This window comes from Glycine max, chromosome 7, assembly GCF_000004515.6.
Source record: "Glycine max cultivar Williams 82 chromosome 7, Glycine_max_v4.0, whole genome shotgun sequence".
Lineage (NCBI taxonomy): Eukaryota > Viridiplantae > Streptophyta > Magnoliopsida > Fabales > Fabaceae > Glycine > Glycine max.
This window is the reverse complement of record NC_038243.2, coordinates 33,500,551-33,522,104: the sequence shown is the minus strand read 5'-3', so window position 1 is coordinate 33,522,104 and position 21,554 is coordinate 33,500,551. Positions and strand designations below refer to the sequence as shown.

The 21,554-nt window shown below is 33.3% G+C and overlaps 2 protein-coding genes across 2 annotated transcripts; both read right to left on the bottom strand.

The window, feature by feature from the left end:
• Positions 1-8,576: 8,576 nt before the first annotated feature.
• On the bottom strand, positions 8,577-10,748 carry LOC100783386 (pentatricopeptide repeat-containing protein At5g13770, chloroplastic). Its single transcript, XM_003529195.5, has one exon. It carries the CDS (start codon positions 10,746-10,748, stop codon positions 8,853-8,855), a length of 1,896 nt encoding a protein of 631 aa, XP_003529243.2. The 3' UTR covers positions 8,577-8,852.
• Positions 10,749-11,950: 1,202 nt separating this feature from the next.
• Positions 11,951-20,766, bottom strand: LOC100782852 (tobamovirus multiplication protein 3). Its single transcript, XM_003529194.4, has 11 exons — positions 20,346-20,766; positions 20,164-20,254; positions 19,999-20,051; positions 19,773-19,865; positions 19,568-19,639; positions 18,768-18,840; positions 18,631-18,676; positions 15,619-15,682; positions 13,479-13,532; positions 13,317-13,394; positions 11,951-12,295 (listed from the first exon to the last, which is right to left on the bottom strand). The coding sequence occupies exons 1-11, from the start codon at positions 20,517-20,519 to the stop codon at positions 12,203-12,205; spliced, it is 891 nt and encodes a 296-aa protein (XP_003529242.2). The 5' UTR covers positions 20,520-20,766; the 3' UTR covers positions 11,951-12,202.
• Between the last annotated feature and the right edge of the window lie 788 nt (positions 20,767-21,554).

Sequence of the window (21,554 nt, the reverse complement as noted above, 5' to 3'; positions counted from 1 at the left end):
AATAAATGGCTTAAGCACGTCAAAAGGAGGTATAAAAAGCAAATGAAAACGAGAATAAAAATACATGAAACAAAATGTGGACCACCACGGGTACATAGAATGAATTGAAAAGCTCGGTTTGAGGTACTTACCCGTTGAAGACTGAAGAAAACGAAGAACGAACGATGAATCTTGAAGAACGGTCGAGAATCTTCGCGTAATTACTCACGGAAACATTACGGAAGCACCTCGGCTTGGATTTTCTTCACGAAAACAATTTTCCTCAGCAATTTCGAGAGAGGGAGAAGTGCCAAGAAGGCTGACCCATTTTCTTCTTCACTCCACCCCCTATTTATAGCAAAATAGGGGAGGAGCTTGCCACCCAGCTCGCCCAGGCGAGCAAGGTTGCTTCCTCCAGCAGCAACAGCCTTCTGGAGAAAGGATCTGGAAGGCCCAAGTGGGCCAGATTGCTATTTGTACCCCCTTTTTTACTAAATGCACCCCCCTTCTATTTTTTTTGGTAATTCTTTTTTTGTAACGTTACGAAACTTTACGAATTTCGTAACGATACTTATTTTCCTTCCGCAAGGTTACGAGTCCTTACAGAATATATACTTACTCTTTTTTAGCTTTCGAAGAAGTTACGAAAACTCACGGATTACGCAAAAACACCTCTTTTCGATTTCCGCCACATCACGGAATTTCACGGATTGCGCTAGCCTGCTTCCTTTTGATTTCTGACACGTCTCGGGACTTCATTTATTGTGCAACAAAGGTGCCCAAGTATCTCAAAGCGGCTAACCAAAGGTTGCATGTCAACAAGTAATAATCCCCGGACGAAATTAGGGTATGACAACATATTACATCAAAAATCATGCATAATTATTTTAAAAATATATATTATCAAAATAATCAACATAACTTTTTAAATATAAAAAAAATCATAATAACTCTTAAACACAATCAATCATCAAACATTTCAAATTTAATTAAATTTAATTAATAATCAACTAACTATGCACAATACTTTTAAAAAAAATTCAAATTTTAAATTTCAAATTTCAACTCCCAGTAACTTCCTTTTTCAACTTCCAACTTCCAATAACTTCCACTTTCATTTTCAACTTTCAACTTCCAATAACTTCCAAATTTTAATTTTGAAACTTCCAATAACTTCCAAATTTTAATTTTCAAACTTCTAAAAAGTTAGACACAATTACCAAGGACAAAAAATCAATCATGTATATTGAAATTCTTTTAAACTAAATTTAGTTATTTAAACATTGTAAACACAATCAACCAATTTCAACAATTATTTTCTATTAGCTACAAAAGTAACTTATTTGAAAATACAAATCATACCTTAATTCATAGAGATGGCTTAGATGTTACCTCTTTTGAGATTTTACTGATATTGTTGTCACTGTATGTACCATGTCCACTTATCTTAGGGGAAATGGTTGCGAATTTGGATACATCTCCCGTCATATGCTTGGAACATCCACTGTCAATGTACCATTTCTTCCTTACATAATCTTCTTTGTTATTCTCATCAGATTTTGTCATGAGACACAAGTTGACTTAGTCTTCATCATGATCTTGAAATAACATGTTCCTGAAAATACTTTTAAAAACAAAGAATCTAAAGAGGCCATTAATCTTGAAGTTGTTAGACTTTCTATAAGAAACCTGCTCTAATACCACTTGTTGGATCGAGTGGCCTCAGAATAATTAAGAAGGGGGGGTTGAATTAATTATTCCTAAACCTTTACTAATTAAAAAATTACTCTTTTAAGGCTTTTACTAAATTGTTAAGAGAATGAGGAGTAGAAGAGAAAACTTAATAGAAAGTAAAAGCGGAAATTAAATGCACAGCGGAAAGTAAAAGAGTAGGGAAGAAGGAAACAAACACACAAGAGTTTTTATACTGGTTCGGCAACAACCCGTGCCTACATCCAGTCCCCAAGCGACCTGCGGTCCTTGAGATTTCTTTCAACCTTGTAAAAATCCATTTACAAGAAAAGATCCATAAGGGATGTACCCTCCCTTGTTCTCTTTGAACCTAGTGGATGTACCCTCCACTAGAACTGATCCACAAGAGATGTACCCTCTCTTGTTCTCAGTCAAACCCAAGTAGATGTACCCTCTACTTGTACCACAAAGGATGTACCCTCCAATGTGTTAAGGCAAAGATCTCAGGCTGTTAAACCTTTGATACTTTGTGAATGGGGATACAAAAGAATTCTCAGGCGGTTAGTCCTTTGAACACTTTTGTATAAGGGAATGGGAAGAATCAAAATAATTCTCAGACTTTGTCGTTTTGAATTCTTTGACAAGGGAGAAGGGAGACACAAAAGAATTCAGGCGGTTAGTCATTCGTTCTTTTGGAAAAGGGAGAAGAGAGACACAAAAAGAATTCAGGCGGTTAGTCCTTGGCGAATTCTTTTTGGCAAAGGGAGAAGGGAATGAAAAAGATGAATAGCACAAGTTTTTTAACAAAGAACTTTTCTTGGAAGAGAAAGTTTTGAACAAAAACTTTTAGAAAGATGAAGAGAAGATGAAACTGAACAACTGTTGAAAGAGATGAAAGAAAATATTGAAAGATGATTGAAAGAAATGATTGAGATGAATTGATAGAAAGATTGATTGAAAATACAAAACAAAGCCTTGCTTTTATAGACTCTTCATGTCTGGTCAAGAGAACCATTTTGAAGAGTTATAACTTTTAGAAAAACTTAAAACCAATTTGAAAAAGTCAAAAACCATTTGAAGAGTTACATCTTTTGATTTATTCAGAAACAACCACTGGTGATCGATTACCAAATCAGTGTAATCGATTACACAAAGCTTTTAGTGAAAGGATGTGACTCTTCACATTTGAATTTGAATTTCAACGTTCAAAGGCACTCGTAATCGATTACCAAAACATTGTAATCGATTACAGCTTTTTTGAAATCAATTGGAACGTTGTAAATTCATTTGAAAACTTTTTCAAATCCATTTTGCTACTGGTAATCGATTACAACAATCTGGTAATCGATTACTAGAGAGTAAAAACTCTTTGGTAAACATGTTTTGAGAAAAATCCATGTGCTACTCAGTTTTTGAAAAAACCTTTTCATACTTATCTTGATTAAGTCTTCTCTTGATTCTTGAATCTTGTTCTTGATTATTCTTGATTCTTGATTCTTGGAAACTTGAAACTTGAAACTTCTCTTGAATCTTTCTCTTGATTCTTGAATTCTTTGGCATCATCAAAATCACCTTTGAAGGCATTGCTTCGACAAATACTTTATGTCAACAAACTTTTACATTGAATCCTTAATAATACAGCTAAGATATTGTCCCAATAAACACCCGATGACTATTTAATGTTGGTGACAACAGGCAAGTCAGTTACAATAATGTAGCAATCATAAATTCTAGTATGATGTCTCATAGCAAAATATTAACTCCACCAACACGATTAAATGTGGATCCTTATGTGGAGTGATTACTATTAAGACATTCTGAAAAAATTGAAGTCAGAATACCCAATGATCTCTAAACTTTTAGACTTTCGATACGAAAACATATAGTTTCTTGTTCTCTTCAATTAACGCATAATGCGTTTTACTACTTTTTAGTGATGCATACCAAGATTACTCATGTATCACCTTAGGAATCCCACAAAAAATTATTTCAGGACAATAAAAAATATACTTAAGCATACATGATAAATTGTAATATAATTGTTTTGCAACAATAAGTCGTATGATAATAGTAGGATGTCATCAACATATAATACCAAAATAATAAATTTACTCCCACTGAACTTTTAGCACACACAATCATCAACCAAATTTACCTCAACACCATAAGAGATAATCTTGATGAATTTTGTAATACCATAGACGAGAGACTTGCTTAAAAACATAAATAGATTTATTTAGTTTGCATGCCATAGACTTTAGATCATCTTTAACAAGGTTTTTTGGTTGCACCGTATAAATTGTTTTATCAATGTTTCTATGTAAAAACGTAATCTTTACATGCATCTATGCAAAACAATTATCAAAATGATCTACAATGACATTGTAGTCCTAAGAAAGTCTTTTAAAGCAACATAAAAGTTATCATAGCTTCAACTATTATTTTATGTCATTGCCCACATAGAAGAATCTTTCATTATCACTTGGCAAATGACTCCATATGTAGCATCGTATAGACATGCTTTTGTGAGTAGTAGAACCAAAATCTACCCCCTAACATCTTTCGGTACAAAACTAAATTAACTTTACATCAAACAAAAATGAGAAGTTTACCATTTTCACACACTAAATAGTGTAAATGGAACTTTTTTTATATGTCTCATCCTACAAAAACAAAAATGAAATTCCTTATCTTGACCTCTTGTTTCTTCTCTAAAAAAAATAAATTATGCAATATTTTCAACTCTAAACTGACTCCCCTCAAACTCTAAATTTTATACATGCAACTTTAGGATTTAAATAATATGAGTAATTTAAACCATAGTAAGAACAACAACAACAATTAAAGAAGAGAACAATAAACATACAATACACAAATAATCTTTATGGTAAATTTCAAGATCCAAACAAGATACCTAGAGTACCATTAATCCTTAATCTTTGGATTAAAAAAGCTTAACTGCAAGTGGTACTCTCAACGCATTGATCAAACATTAGTGATAAGTCCTGTCAAACAAAGGTTGTCTTTAGACACTCCATTGCTCACATGGAAAACTTATATGATGATTATTCCAGTCAAATAATGAATATCTTTGAACATTTCATTATTCACATGGAAAATCACACTATTTATAATCGCCACATGTTTACCATCACAAACATGTAATTATTCTATCAAATTGTGTCTTCCTTTAGGTCGAGCACAATTTGCATGAATAATTTCATGCAACATCCATGTAAATTCAATCAAATCAACTTACGCAACAGATGTTACTTTGGCAACATGTTGTTTCAATCAATTTAACCAAAAAATACAAGAAAATTTAATATAATAAATGGGAGGTCTTAAAATTACACAACTTTCACATATAATTTAGTTATATAAAAATATATATAACAGAACATGCAAATATTTTGTAAAAAAGACCCATCACAAGATACCTAGTACAACATTAATTCCTAGAGAAATTAATTTGTATGGTACTTTCAACGCAATAATCAAATATTGACATTAGATTTTGTCAAATAATAGTCTTTATTTGGACATACCTTTATAATTGTCACACATTTATCATCATAGGTACAAAATATTATTTGGCCAAATTGTGTCTTCCTTTGGGTCAAACACAATTCACATAAATAACTTCATACAAAATCTATGCAATTTTAATTAAATCAATTTTCACAATAGGAATTACTTTTACAATATATCGTGTCAATCAATTTAATTGAAAAAAATACTAGACATACAAATAAATGGGAACGATCTATTACTGTTAAATTTACACACAATCATGATAACAAAAAAATATAAAACATTAATTATGGCAAGTAAATATCATATCCTTAAATTATATTTAATGCTATCATTGATTTATACTTAAAATACCTCAAGTAAATATTGCATCCGTAAATAAGGTTATTATAAATTTATGAAAGGAATTAAAAAAAACATGTATAAATTCCTAAAAGAAATCTTTAAAAGATTTTATATAAATAAAATAATAATAAGATTATTCATAAAAAAAAATATTTTCTTAGTACTCATCTATGTTTATGATGTTTGTGCAATGCACTTTGGAGATCGGAGAAACTTCACTTCACCTTCAACTTTAATTTGCTCCCATGTTAGAAAATCAGAGTTATATAAATAAAATATATAATAATGTTTCTCCTTTAATTTATTAGCATTACAAGAAACGTGAAACACAAATTTTATTCAAAAGAAAGTGAAACAAACCAATACACGATTAGATGACCTTAAAAGTCAATCGTCAGAAACCATGATCAGGAAAATAGCAAATCAACATATTTTTTTTTTTTTACGAAACAAAGAAACAACACAATTCCTACAAACCAGTCTATTGCAAAAAAAAAAACTTTAATTCCCAATAATTTAACACTAATGGTGGCTTTGATACCACTTGTTGGAATTTTAGAGGATCCTTATAAAATATCAATATAACCACTAGTAACACATTTTATGTTAGATTATCAAGAAGAGTTTTAGGAATATCTAGATCCATAATGATTGATCAAACAAACGCAACAGAATTTGAATCCGTAGGTGATTTCTAATCTATGTACTCTTCTTAGGATCTATTACGGCATAACTGGTGGCTTCATGGTTCTTCCTCAACCGAAATCTCTTTATTTCACCTTCGTATATTGAGGAGAAGAGAAACTATATGTGAGGGCTCAGTATATCGGGGACCATAGCTTTCTTATAGCGTATTAACCCAATAGGATTCTCATTATCCCCTAATGGATCAACACTGACATCTGTTCATCTAAGTTCATATCCTCTTACTTAGTTGTCTAAAGACTCACATAAAATAAAACCCACTAATGATAAATAATTAATATAATTGTCTTATAATATTAGCCCACATTAATTATTGGAATAGAAAATTCCAACATCCTCTTCATACTTTAATTGAAATATAATTCAACATATTTTTATACTTCTCCAAACATCTAGGTTGTGTTTCGGATAATTAGTTTAAAAGTTTTGTTTTGGTGAATGAATTAGAAAAAGTTAATTAATAGTTGAAAACTTTTATGAAATTAAAAAGATTTAAAATTGAAAAATAAGAAATGGAAAGTTGAAAATAAATAAGCTAATTCATTAAATTAATAAAATCATCTCATCAAAGTTCAAAGACCAATTTAAAGATTTTGTTTTTTAAAAATTGACAGACTACTCAGCATGATTTATGACTACTTTAGTTTTTTTTTTTCACTTAAGAGAGAGAGAGCAATACAAGTGGTTTACTCATTCAAACGATCCTTGGATATTAGGACTTGGTAGGTGAAAAAAAGAAAGAAAAAAATCCAATATAATAGGGAACGAAACAGAGAAAAAATCCATAAAATATATAAGATATTAAAAGTTCGGCATTGGATACCACTGCACGCGTTCATACACCAATATACTTATAAATGTATATAGACTAGTAAGCTTTCACTTTTTCAGCTCCTAAGTTATAGTTTATATATAAGCTTTCATGTAGCTATAAGCAGTTTTACAAAACATATTAGTCAAACTAGCTTATAAGAGTTAAATTAGAACTTGTAAGCTCTCCAAGTGCTTTACCAAACACTTGAATCTGTATTATAATGTTGATGCAAAGAATATTAAGAAGTTATCAAAGGCCTTTGTAGGAAAGATGAACTACGTTGAAGGCGTGTTCTCTATCAAAGAAAAAATCCCACATGGAGGGATATTTTTCTATTAAGACATCTAGTTTTTTTGGAGGATGAGGATAATCAGGAGGATTTTTTTATCCATGGTATCAAATAGCATGGATAAAGTGTTTACGGAGTATGCATGGAAAGAAAGCTTCCTTCGGAGACTGGTTCTCTCCTCTAGTCCTATGGAGCGTTCATCAATTCTGATAATGATACCATGGAAAGGAGGTTAGATGTTGCCAAAATTTTAATTAAAACATCTCTTAAGGATTCTATTAAGAAAAAACTAATAGTTATTGAAGGGGTATTTAATAGAGTTTAATGGATATGCTCTTATTTAGCGTGAAAAATTCTACACTATCAACAAATCAAAGACAACTGCCAGTATGACTTGTAAGGTTATTATTGTAAAAGTGATCAAACTTATAATACATGATAGTTGTGATTGGATAACCGCGTAAAATTTTATACTTGCATGACCTATTTTTTTCTTTGGTATAATCATCTTGAGGAAGAATGTTCGGATAGCTACCACAATTGATTCTAGCCCCCAAAATAATAGTGGAAAATCAAAAAGGTGAAAGCAACTATTAGTTGCTTTGTCTTTCAACGTGAAATTTGAATTAATTCTGAAAAAATTGAATCTAATCCAAACACACTATACTTCTTCCACAAGACAACAGTGATTTTTACCTTCTGGGAAAGGCCTGCAGTGCAAGTGCAACAAGGTCTGAGACCCTATTATTATTCTGATTCTGTTTCAATTTCCATCTTGCATTTCCTGTTTTCTTTCTGCAAATTCTTAGTATGATCGTGAGTTTCTGAGGAGCTAGTCCCCATTATCCATTACTACTATAATATATCTCAGTTCTTAACATTGTTTTGCTACATTTCGCTTCTCTAAATGCTATTTTGTTATGTCATTGTGTATTCATGAGTTTGAACTACGTTTTATATCCTGCAAGTCTGCATTCTGCAACGTTATAGATTGGGCCACAAAATTACTATTGTGACGGTCACTAGAATCCTATTTTGCCACAATTTAAGTTTGTCAGAATTTGTTAGAAATTATTGCAATGAAGTCCAACAGAAAACAGAACCCCTGCATTGATGGATGCTATGCTATTATGCTGCACTGAAAATGAAATTCTAGGACTAAATGCTATGTGCATGTTTGTTTCAGAAAGACTCTACACTCTATGCAGTTCCATCTTGTGCTGCTACTAATGGCCTTTTACTTTGATTATGGAAGTCATAATTGAAAGACGTTTCTTGAGTACAATTTGGTTTTGGAAGCATACAATAGAAACGGCATAAAGCTAAAATGTACAAGCCAGAGCCTTTCATTTCAAAAACCTATACATGATATATATTATGATAGATCTTTTTGTACACCTCAAGTGCCTGAAAAAGCAACAAGCATCAAATTACTCACCGGTTTCGAATATTTCAGCTTCAGATTTTGCCACAATTTGTAAAATTGAAAGAACACTATGTCACAAGGAAGCTCTCTTTCATCCACCTTGCCTGAAGTTGCAACCCAGCATCTTTGAAAGCATTCCAAGCAGATTGGTACAGCCTCTGATCTAGTCTTGTTCCTTCTGTTTTCATGTCCTGTAAGAGTTTCACCAATTCATCAACCTGACCGACTTTAGAGAACACACCAACCATTATGCCTGCCAGGGCCCTATCAATAAGCCCCCCATTCATCCTATACTCATTGAAAAGCTTCACACAGGTTTCAAACTCTCCTGCTTTACTATAAGCACCAATAATGCTAGTGTAACTCACCTTATCCGGTGCTACCCTTCGTCTCTTCATTTCTTTCCACAGCTTCTCAAGTTGCTTCAAATTCTTGTCCCTCCCATGCATGTCTATCAAGGAGTTGTAGATCCACACATTTGGTTTGCACCCTCTTTCTTTCATCTTGGCCACCAACTTCATCGCGCTTCTCACCCTCCCCGTTCTTCCATACATCACAATCATGGTTGAATAAGCATAAACACATTTATCAAACCCCTTTTGCTCCATCTCTAAAAACACCTCTTCTGCTTTGCTATATTGCCCAAGACGCCAATATGCATTTATAACTGAAGCATAGGTGACTTGACCCGGTTCATTGCCCTTGGAAATCAGCTCCTCAAAAACCTTAACTGCGGCTGAAAACCCTCTTTTCTTGCTGAAGCCATTGACAACAGTACATAGTATACAATCAGAAACCTTGACATCTGCATCCTCCATTTCCTTGACAACTTCTAAAGTCTTCTCCAACAAACCCTCTTCAATATACATATGCACAAGCTTTAAATAGACCTCAGGGTCCTTTATCGTCGTTTTTCCTTTAGCTTCTCTTACAAGTTCCTCAGCCACATCAACCTCGCCCAAACTCGCAAAAGAGTATATCAATTTAGAGTAAATTGAGTATTCAGAAATCCCTTTCTTAGTCATCTCTCTAAAGTAATCAAGTGCTTCAGAAGCTCTTCCACACCTCGCTAATGACTCACACAGAATCTCATATATCTGAGCTAAACATGTTGGACCTCTTAACTTCCTACTCTCAAATTCACGAAACAACTGAACCACTTTCTCACACTCATTAAGTTTAGAGTAAGCTTCCATAATGTGTAAATAACCTCTCGAATCCAGAACAACATTACTCGACCTAATTCTTTCAAAGACCAAAACAGTGTTCCTAAACATATGCAGCTTGTTGTAACTTCTCATGGCAGAACTAAAAGCCATGAAAGCAACCTTACTATCAGACTTAAAAACATCAAGCAGGGCCTCAGCAACCCTGAATTTCCTATGCTCAATGCAAAACTTAACCAACCTAGAGCAAGTAGCCCTATCAGGCAACACATGGTAAACCTTAAAGTCATCTGAAACCGACAAAATGGAATCCCAACTCTTCAAACTCACCAAGTACCTGATCACATGCTTCAGTGTTGGCTTCTCGGGTCTAAACTCTGGCCTCTCTTTCAACCTTTGGTAGTAGTCAAAAGCAAGCTCCTTGGTCTTTGGATCCTCGAACAACCCACATAAAAACTCGTTCAAGTTCTCAGGTTCTGGCTTGGAATATTGCTGCTGAACATCAAAGTTAACATCCACAACATGGATGATGGGGGTGTTGGAAGAAGGTTCTTCTTCCAAGATGGGAGTGGGAGAAGCTGAGAAATTGGCATGAAAGAAGAAACGTGGGTGGGAGGGTGAGACAGTGTACAAGGAAGGGAAGTGGGAAGTGGGGATGATGGGTGCATGCACGTGATGGGGTGGTGTTCTGCAAAATTGAGTATTCATTCTGCAGGATAGGAAATGGCCATCACAGTGTTTGTTTGGAAGAGAAAAAACTTTAGATTGAGCATTGTTGTGGTTTAACTGGGTTCTCATAGATAGATGTTGTGGTATTATCTATCTTAGAAAGATGTGGATCTAGTTAGCCACTCAAAAAATGACGTGTGGTGTGGGACAATCGAAAACATGTTATTTTCAGATTCCCACCAATGCCACGTTAATCCTTTCTAGCCATAACCATTTTCTTCCATTTTATCTGTTCACAGTCAAATGAAATTTTATTTTGTGAGACATCAGTGTATTTATTAATGGTGGTGGCTTGTTTATCGATAGCCAAGTTATAATTAATAAATTCTAAACATTTAGAAAATAGTTAATATTTTTAAAAGTGCAAGTAGTCGTTGGAGAAAAAAATTAATTTGTCATTTTAAAATTACAAAAGATATTAATTTTTAAAAATGTCATCATTGTTTCTTAATGGTTCTTAACTAAAATAAAGTAATGAATAATTGCTCTTTGGCAAACTGATGTTATTTTCATAATATTAATTCAATCACTTTTTCATCTCGTTAAAAGAATTCAATTTTTCAACGAAAATTTTGTGTAAGGAATTAAATTAAACAATGTTGCATCACAAGCATCTTATTTTACTTTATTTCTTATTCGGCATTGGAAAGATTTTATGTCGTAAAAGACTCAGGGAACAAAAAACTAGGAGTGATATGATATGCATAACAATTATTTGATCTCATTGTATTCAACTAAAAATATTCTTGATGTTTGCATGTCGTGTATATCAATTCAAAACTACCATTCCACCAGGAAGTCAAACCAAACATTCAAATACTAAGTGGCTGATAGTTCACACTAACACCAATTGACGATTGAATAACTGTTTATGAAGATGTTCCCATTATCTCTTAGGATCCCACAACCAAGCAGAGCATCAGGGTTTCAATTAATCACTTCATCAAATCTAAGCAAATCAGACCCAGGTATGCATTATTTGTTCTTCAAAATGTCATTATATAGAAAACACGTACTGAAAATGCTTGTTTTTCTTTTTTCCTTTAACTTTCTTTTGGTTGTATCTTAGTAATCATGACAGTACTTAGTATTCAGACATGGTACTTTCAAGGGGAAACATTTCATCTAGTAAGACTCCGATTCCCAATGAATTTAAAGATCAAACAACTTAAGAATCAAATCTGCAAAAACAAAAACTAAAGCTCCACTAAACGATTGAAATTAGGGATATAGAGCAGAAATTAATGTAGTAAGTTAATACGAGTGAGAAATTAGGGACAATACATTTTTTGCACTCGTAGCAGTTCAAAACACTATTTATACAAGATATCACTATATCCCCTTTTACCAATTATCATCGTGTCAGAAATGCTGGGTCACAAAACTTACCATACTGTCCAAGAGACAAAGCATACAAGCTTTGCCACCGAACATAGAAGACTGACTTGTGTCTACTCTAGAAAATTACCCATGGAGAATGATAATCATTCAAGAAAATAGAGAACGATTGAGAAATCCCCTTTTCAGCGAATTGGGTGATATTGTGTGATACCACGCTTAGGTGGAAGCTTCCTCAAAATGAAAAGGACCAAAGAAGAAGGCAATATTTCCACCACCTGCAGCAAGAATGGGAAAACCAGTAAGAGGATTAGTGGGAGAGACACTTTCTACAAAGTAGAAGACATACAAACACCTTTCTTAAGTGCTTATCCTTGAGATGGAGGTTTTATCATTTTAAAGTTGAGATGGAAGTTCATAGAACAATTTATACGACATCCTTTCTTAGTGTCTATCTCTCGCCTCCCCATTATTTATTACATTTCAGACTTCTCTCTTTTCTCTCTTTCTATCTCTTGGTTGTACAACTTGAATAATTTGTTGTACAAGTGTTATTCCTCTTTAAAGTATTATAGAGTAAAGCATTTCAAAAAGCATGGTAAAATAAAGACAATTATTGATACCTCACAATAGCAATCCAATACCCTTCCAAATGGAAATCAGAATATCAATATCAGGGTATCAATTTCCATATTTTGAGAAACAACATTTCTGTGGTTGAAAATTTGTTCAAGAGATATCCTCACTATGAATTGGTGGATTTTGAAACGGATGATTTGTTATCCGATGTAGCTCAATTGCCATTTAGGTTGCAGGTAAAAAAAATCTTATCGGAACTAAAGGTTAACAGTAATGTCAAACACCAGAAAGAAAAGTTGAATTTAAGTAAAAAAAGGTTCTAACAGTTCAGGTTAGAAAAAAAAATATATAGGCAGAGGATATGTCAGAGCTTTCCTCACCTCACTCAGCTTAAAGAAAAAGTAACCAGACGAGTATAAAACAGACCCAAATATAGAAATGATTACTAGTATAGCATTGGCATAATAATTAGAAACAGTGAGGAGCCAATGGCCTCAGAGCCTAGTGGCATCTCTGTTAGTCAAGGGGGGCTTTGGTATTCAAAGTTGGCGTTTCAATCACCCCACACACCATTTACCCAATTTCCCACCTAGATTTCCCTAATTTCCCTCCTATATGCAAATGGAGGTCTTCTGCCTTACCAATAATTAAAAAGAAACAGTAAGTAGTATGGTAGTATAAGTACCAAAATAAAGGAAGTAAGGAACACAAACACCTTACCAGGTAATATATGAAGTTTAGAATAGGATGATCCAAGACATCAAGGTCCGCATTTTTATCAAATGCATTAAAACACATCTGATACAACAACATACAATCAAACTCAATTTTGAAATCAAGCAAACAGGAATCACTAAGAATTAAAAATAAAAAGGGGCTCACCATAATGCATCTGACAAGAAAACATAAAAAACATATGGTTGTCACATAGCCAACCTACAATAGAAACATGTAGATTGTAAGAATATATTTAAAATATTTTTAGATTATCTACAAAATATCCATCTAGCTATCATGTTATATTATTATTCAGAGGCTCTAATATCTCTTTAACCTTTTTTCTCTCCTTATTAACTATAAAAGCCCTATAATTTTAACATGATATCTAAGTAGTACCATCCAGCATGATATGGTTATGACACTAGTTGCCTGCTGAGTTTCCTAACATCTGAAACTCCAAATGTCTTTATTCCTACAAAGTATGATTCTCTTAGTCATGTTTATCCTTCCACCCACTATTGTTTCACCTCTTTCTGGCAACCAATTTTATTTTCCCAAAGTGTCTTTGCCCTGTTTGACAAACCCTAACTACAGCCGTAGCTGGGAGCAAAGTTTTGTCATGTCTCAATTCTGGCATTCTCTTTCCTCTCAATACCTCAGATTTGGCGACATCTCTTCCTACCAACAATCTTTCCAGTGGTGGCTTTTCTACTTACCGACACTCTGGTGACTTTTCTTATTATTGTGGGATGTGGATCACACAGATGGTGATTTTCCTATGCAACTGATGAACCATAGTTATTCTACAGAGTTATCTTTCCAGCGATGCTTATGTCTCGAGCATGAGTTACCTTTTCAACAAAGTTTTTTGGAGCCCACTTTATATTTATGTCATTTTCTTTTTGAAATTTTCATTTTTAATAAGCTTAAAGCTTGGTAAACTATATCTTGAGGGAGTGTTAGACTATACAAACAATATCTTTGAAATTTTCTGTGGAATCAGTGAGTCATCTCATCGAGGAAGCAATCTTAAAAGTTGTTTCTTGAGTTGTTAGATTTGTTAATAGTTTTCTTATTTTATCAGTAGTTATACTATTGACACTCCGAATTGCATATTCTCACTCCCCACCCCACTAACAACTCAATTATTAATTATAATTTTCTAAATTACATTCTCCTAATTAATATATTATTCAAGTGAATTTTAGTAATATAAATATATATGTATATATATGCACACACACTCACATATTAATATTTGTCTATCAATACTTATACTCCACAATGAGCTATTTATATTTACTTTTCGTTCATATGATTTAAATTTCCTTTCATCTTTTTCTTTTCTAGTTAGCTTGCTAGTCACACATTTATGTTTTAATAAGTTACTCAGTACTTTCTCTATACAGGAACATGACATAGCTAGAATTATTTGATGACCTTGTATTTCTAAACTTAGGTAATTTAATTATATTAAGACATTTTGTATATAAGCTATGAGCTTTTGTATTGTATTTGGATTCATTTTTTCAGAGAAAAGTGTTTTGGTGTATAAGAAAAATTAAGATTAACTAGGATGTGAAAAAGATAAAAGTAATAATTAATTAAGATAAAATGGAACAAAATTTTTTTAGATGCGTTGACAGAGAGGACTTCAGCTAAGGCAATAGGTGAACTCATTAGCCTCAACCCAAAATAGAGCTACAATTTTTATTATATTAGTGGGCTTCAACATGTATTAGTAATGCTACATTAGGCATTTGACCAGATTATTAGCAGAGATAGGATCTTTGTGGAAGTATCATGTATGATATTATCACACAACATATCAATATAAGCTTGTATTGAGCATTCCTTTTCTGTATCTTCCTTTTTGCTTAGTCAAGCCCTGTAATTCTAAAATAGATTAAGAGAGCATTTAGCTTGAGTTTTTTTAACTTTAAAGCTACTTTAAAGATAAATTTTGAAATTAAAGTTAAATCCATTTAGTAATTCCACAATTTTAGTTAAAATTTCTTGAGAGTGTCTTTGGATCTTGGGATTTGGAAGGAGAAGTAGAAGCCAAAAGCTCTTAAAACTAGCTTCATTGAAGAATCCTGTTTTTTCAGTTTTCTTCATTTAAAAAAAAAGCTACATTTCTAAAAGCTCCTTTTTAAAAATTTGTTTGATGCAGCTTCTCCTTTTAAAAAGAGAAGCCCAGAATAAGCTAAGCCACCACTACCTAATTCTGGGTCAAAGTGAAGGAGGGAAGAAGAGGAATAGCTGATGGAATTTAGAAATATTCCATCATCAAATTGCATACCTCTTGCAGCTTCTTACGTCGCCCTTTGGATTCAACAGGAAAGCGCTGTAGCATTAAGAATAGTCTGTAAAAAACAGCCAAAAACGCGACACGGAATCAGAAAAGTCAGAAGGTAATACAGATGAGTACACAAAGCATAAGTACATTGACAAAATTCAATTTTCAATTTAAAAATTCAAGTTGAAAGTATCTATCTGCCTTAAAATTCTCTAATTTTATAAAAGAGGAAATTTCATTTGGGAACAAGACAGAAAAGAAAAAAGGATACGTTACACTAGTAAACAGAGAAGAAAATTGACATAGAAAGGCACAAGCTTAAAAATATAAAATCAGGTATGCTCACTAAGTAGTTTGTAAAGGTAACTGTAATAATCTATTACCATTCAGTACAGAAATTCCATGACAACCCAAAATCCCTCTGTAGGCTTGTGATGCATCAACATAGCTCCCAAGTAAAATTATGATATATGATAACTTTACTGCTATCACATCTAAAACCAAATATAGTTCGCAATTTTAAAAATCTTTGAAGCCACTCACAGCAGTATCCAAATCAGGGTAATGAATAAGATCATGACTAACTAAAGACAATAAAAAAAACATCCTTTGACCTGTTAAGCTGGTTTGGTGTTTATTTTTGAAAGATTTACCAGTCCCAGTTTCAGTTTCAATAAATTTCTAGTTTGGATAAAATTTGTCCACATTGGTTGCCACATTTTCAATTTCAGATAATATTTGTTTCTCTATCTTCACATACAACTGAAAATATATTCTGAGTTCTTTCATTGGGGTTAGGAATAAAAAATTTGAAGGCCCAAAAAAAAAAAAACAAAAATTGTTTCTAACTTGATTCTGCTTAGTACATTTGATAAGTCTGAAAGGAAAGTGGATTCTTGACTCTTCCGGCATGGTTTCTTGTAAATTCCTTTCTCATTTGCCCAAAAGTCAATTCTTCCTCATCAACAAACCCATTTGGCAATCTAAAGCTCACCAAATATTTACTTTCAACTGTGGTGCTTAATAAGATGTCAACAAAAATGTTTTGCTACAAATTTGTTGGCCTCAAGGCATCTACTGTCCCTTGGAACAATCCTTTTGGGGTTCAATGAGCTATGGATAAGCCAGAATGCCACTAATTCCTGCCATTTTATTTTAAAGGTTTTGATAAAAGTAAAGAGGCCAATATTTAGTGGTAAAGCACATACAATTCTTTAGTGAACTTCATCAGTTCATTGGTCAGGAATGCATGCATTTTCATAGGTGTGTCATTGCCATTAAATCAGCTCTAGGACAATTAATTTTTTACCTTCTCTTTGGTTGCAGAATACATGTTTGTTGCACAGATGTTATAGCACTAGTATGAGAGTCAGCCAAGAGAGTAAATGGTAAAATAGAGTCATGGAGAGAAACTTTAGAATTTTTTAAACAAAAGTAAAATGGGTCCATGAAACGTCCATGTTTAACAATATATGTACTAAAACTGGCTTGGTGGGTAAAATTGAAGATCATAAGATATCACACAAGCCATAATTTAGGTATCTTGGATCTATCATACAAAGTGAAGGAGAAACAGAGAAGAATTATATCATAGGATTCAAGTTGGGTGGATAAAATGGAAGAATTCTTCAGGCATTGTTATGATCAAAAGGTGCTTCTCATGCTAGAAGAAAAATTCTTCCACACAACCACAAAACACCAATGTTATATCATACTGAATGTTGGGCTGTAAAGTTCCACCTAGATCATAATCCAAGTTTTGCAAAGATGAGATTGTTGAAAGCTCATAGAGAGAGGATCAAGAAGGAATGTAGTAGAAAGGAAGTAGAAAAGATCAAAGAATCACAACTAAGTTGGTTTTTTAGCAATATGAGAAAACCATTGGAAGCCCAAATAGTCAAATCTGATCAGATGGAGGATGGTCCAATAATTAGATAGAGTAACACAAGTAAAAATCTTGGTGAAACCATTAAAAAGGACAGATCTAAACAGTCTTTCGAAAGACTTGGTTTTTGATTGACCACAATGGCATCATTTAATGAATAAACCACACCTAGAGGAGAAAATGCTTAGTTGTTGTTGTTGTTAATTTGGGTTTTCTGGACATGAGTGTTTCAAGGGAATAGTCACATTTAATAAGATATTACACATTGCACTGCAAAATCAGAACACAGTAGTATATCATAGTGTTGATAAGACACTGTCTTTGATAAGACATCTGCTTAGCAGGGACTACATCAGATAGAAAAAATAATTCACAACTAGAAGTTATTATCCTAATATTCTAAGCACCATGTCAACCAAAATAACACATCATATGACAAACATTATGCCATTTCACAATTAAGACTCTCAAAGGCTACAATTGTTATCCCTTTTATGCTTCTTGATGGATATCCTGGTTACAATCATATATCCTACCACCTCACAAAACCAGGACTCTGCAACTAGTGTAAGAAATTTCAGAGAAGACCAGATCCCAAATATTGAAAGCAGTAATCAAGACACAAAGGAACTATCTTGGAAATGAAAATAATTCATTTCTAAAGAAGATTTCAAACATGGTAAAGATCAGTCTATACATCTGAGTTTGACTTAAAAGATCCAACAATACAACGAACTATTTAAATGGGATGAAGAGTCCTACCCACACCAATAGCCTATGAAGTTAAATTATAGCAGCTATTGAGGATTACAACAGAAACTTCAATACAAGATTGGACCCCGATCTCAATACAGATGGATACCAATCTACAAAGTATGCACCCCCCCGGTTCATGTTTTAGCACCATTTTATTTCATCAGTCCAGAAAGGAAGCACTGATCAACCAGTAGCAAAAACCAAGGCAAATAATTTTCATTTCTGCTAATTCAAGGAGTTGTTATTCTAGATTCTACTCCATTTTTCTCTACACAACCAAAATCCGCAACTCAATGGGTGGCATCTTGTAACTTAATGCAATAGTTTATGCCAAATTACATCAAAGGGAGTTGGATATGATTACAGACAATTACCTTCCACCATAGAGAAGAAAGCCAATGGCTGCAAACAAAGAGACCCCTATTGCAACATATCATTATATGCATTAGCAAAAACTGATAAAAGTCACAATCAATAAAAATAAGAAACCAAATCTCCAGCATAGACAAACCTGCAAAGAATATCTTAGACAAAATGAGCAGTCCACTGATAGGTTTCCACCACAATATTAACCATAAAGTAATCTGATATACATTAAACAAAAAACAAGATGGGTCATATTCAACAAACTCAAAACTAGTCAACGTGAAAGTAAAAGCCATCTAAAACTTGCAATGCATATTAAAATAAGAACTAATGACACAAGATAAATACATTGAATATTAAATGTTAATTGCCATCAAACTGATAGAACCCCTAATAAAATAACTAAGGTATTTGTAAGGAGAGAGAAAAGGTGCAATGCAACTGATCAGACTATGAGGTACGATGCACCTGATCAGAATTAGGAGAGAGATAACTAACTGCCTAGTTGGGCTATGCTTCAGCTAGGCCTAGCTTGACTCACTTCTACATAGAGAAGACAGAGGAATCAGAGGAAGCTATGAGAGTGGGAGTCACTTATCAATGGAAGGAGGCATGTTAACAAATCTAGGATGCCAGCATAGAGGAAGCAAAAGAATTCAGTTTGATGTTTCAAGGTAAAATAGAAAAATTTTGAATCTAGCTCGTTATTATTAAATGCTTGTACATTGCTCACTTAGAATTTAGAAACAAATATTATTCTCTTTTCCTTCATATCTCTACAACCATAACCTAGTTGCAATCAACTATAATACTATATCCTATTATTAGATATCACACAAAATTTTCCTTCCAGCCACCATGTAGTGAATCGCAACCAAAGTCAGACATCATTCAATAGTTGATCACATTCATATATACAAACTTTGTAAACAATAGAATTTCCACCTGAACAACGTAAACCACAATATTAATAGTATAGAAACTTGGTTTCAGCCCATCAGTTGATACAGCACGTGCCTGAAAAAGCATTTAACACCGAGGCAGTAATCAGCCCATCAAAACCAATCAGCAAAACACACTACCTGGAAGAAGAAAATCACAGGAGGCAAACCAACCATGTAGAAGCAAATGCACCACAAATCAAACTTGCCTGATAATAAATCTCAGCCCAGAACAGGACCAAAAGTGCATATGTTGTAAAGAAAGCAAGACTCGGCACGTCAAGCAAGATGTGTTGAACAATCTACAAACACAAGCAAATGCAGAGTGAGCATTAAGTGAGTCTAATCACATTCTAATTAGAAAATAACAAATTATTAATATTAGGTTCAAAAAATAACTCAAAAATAAATGCCACATTCCCTATACTCCAATACCTCTGGCTTCAACCTCTGCACATTCCGAAAGAAGATGAAAACTACACACCGAACTGCAAAACCAAAAAGAGTGCATAATCTCTTAACAAAACGTCACATTAATAAGCAATTACAAAATAAATAATTTTAAAAAGTGAAATAGCAAAAGGTTTGAACGATACAAACCCCCATTCACCAAAAAATTGAGAAAGTGAAAGACCTTCTGCGTGGTCCAACCGTACTCCGGCACTCTCAATTGTATCCGAGCCAGTTGAACCTAAAATTCAATCAAATAAAAAATTTATAAATAAAATCGAATAAACAAAAATAAAACCCTAATTTGGAATTAAAAGAGTGCGCGACGATACCAAAGCTACGGTGGCCACGATACCGTAGAGTACGGCGAGAGTGTAGAAGATACGATCCTGCCACGCCGGAGAGTCGTCGATGTCGTGCCACCAGCTGGAGGCGTCAGTGAGCTCAACGGCCACCACCGCCATGACCTCCGCCGCCGCCGTCGACGGCACACAGTCGTTGCCCATTCTCGAATCGATGGTTCCTAGCACGTGCGCGCGCCCAGAGTGAATGAATGAACGAACGATGGAGAGGGAAGATAAATCAGTGGTATGATATGAGGAGCTAGGCTTGTGTGGTGATAGCAATGAATTATGAATGTGTATGTGTCTACGTGTGTAAAAACGTGAGAGGGCGAGGGGTGAGAAGGAAGATGGTACAGAGTTTTAATTGCGAAACTTAAAGTTTGTTTAATTTTAAAATTAAGCAAATGGCAAGTAGAAACTCATTGATTAATAAATTTAAAGTTACAAAGATTTAAATATATTCTTTATATCTAAAAAATAGGTTATCTTTATTTTATTATATAAAATTCATTTTTTTATTTATGTATTCAATAATTTTTTATTTTTTATGTTTGACCTTAATACTTAGTGTTAGTCTCATTTTGTGAAGTGATGGTATAATAGACGGAGTGTTACCTCATCAACACCTATCCCTAACATGTATCCAAATTTTTTAATCATCAATGCTTAATCACTCCCTCTTCCCCTTCTCCTTCAACAAATGAGAGAGTGTGTTACTCGCAATTTTTATTGGGTAAAATATGATTTTCTTTCCCATAAATATGGAAATATTTGGAATTCGTTCCTATGAAATTTAGTGTTTTTTTACATTGGTTCCTACAATGATAATTTTTTGCATTAATTATGTATATAACATATCTAAATGTATTTTTTTATATTGGTTATATGCATAACCAATGTAAAATAGCAATACATATAGGTTTAGATATATGAACCTTGCTCTAGGCCCAAAAAATAACACATTTTAATTTTATGATAACGAGAAACATATTTTATTCTTAATTACTTTATCGTGAACATACGTGTGAATACAGGAAAACGGATGGACTGCATGACTTTTGGATGTGGTGACTTTCTCTTATTTTGGACCATTAGATTAGTCAAATGGGTCCAAATTTTCTCACTTCTTTTAAAAAATATTTTAATTTAATTATTTATTTACTTTTTATATTTTAAAATTATAAAATATCAATGAGT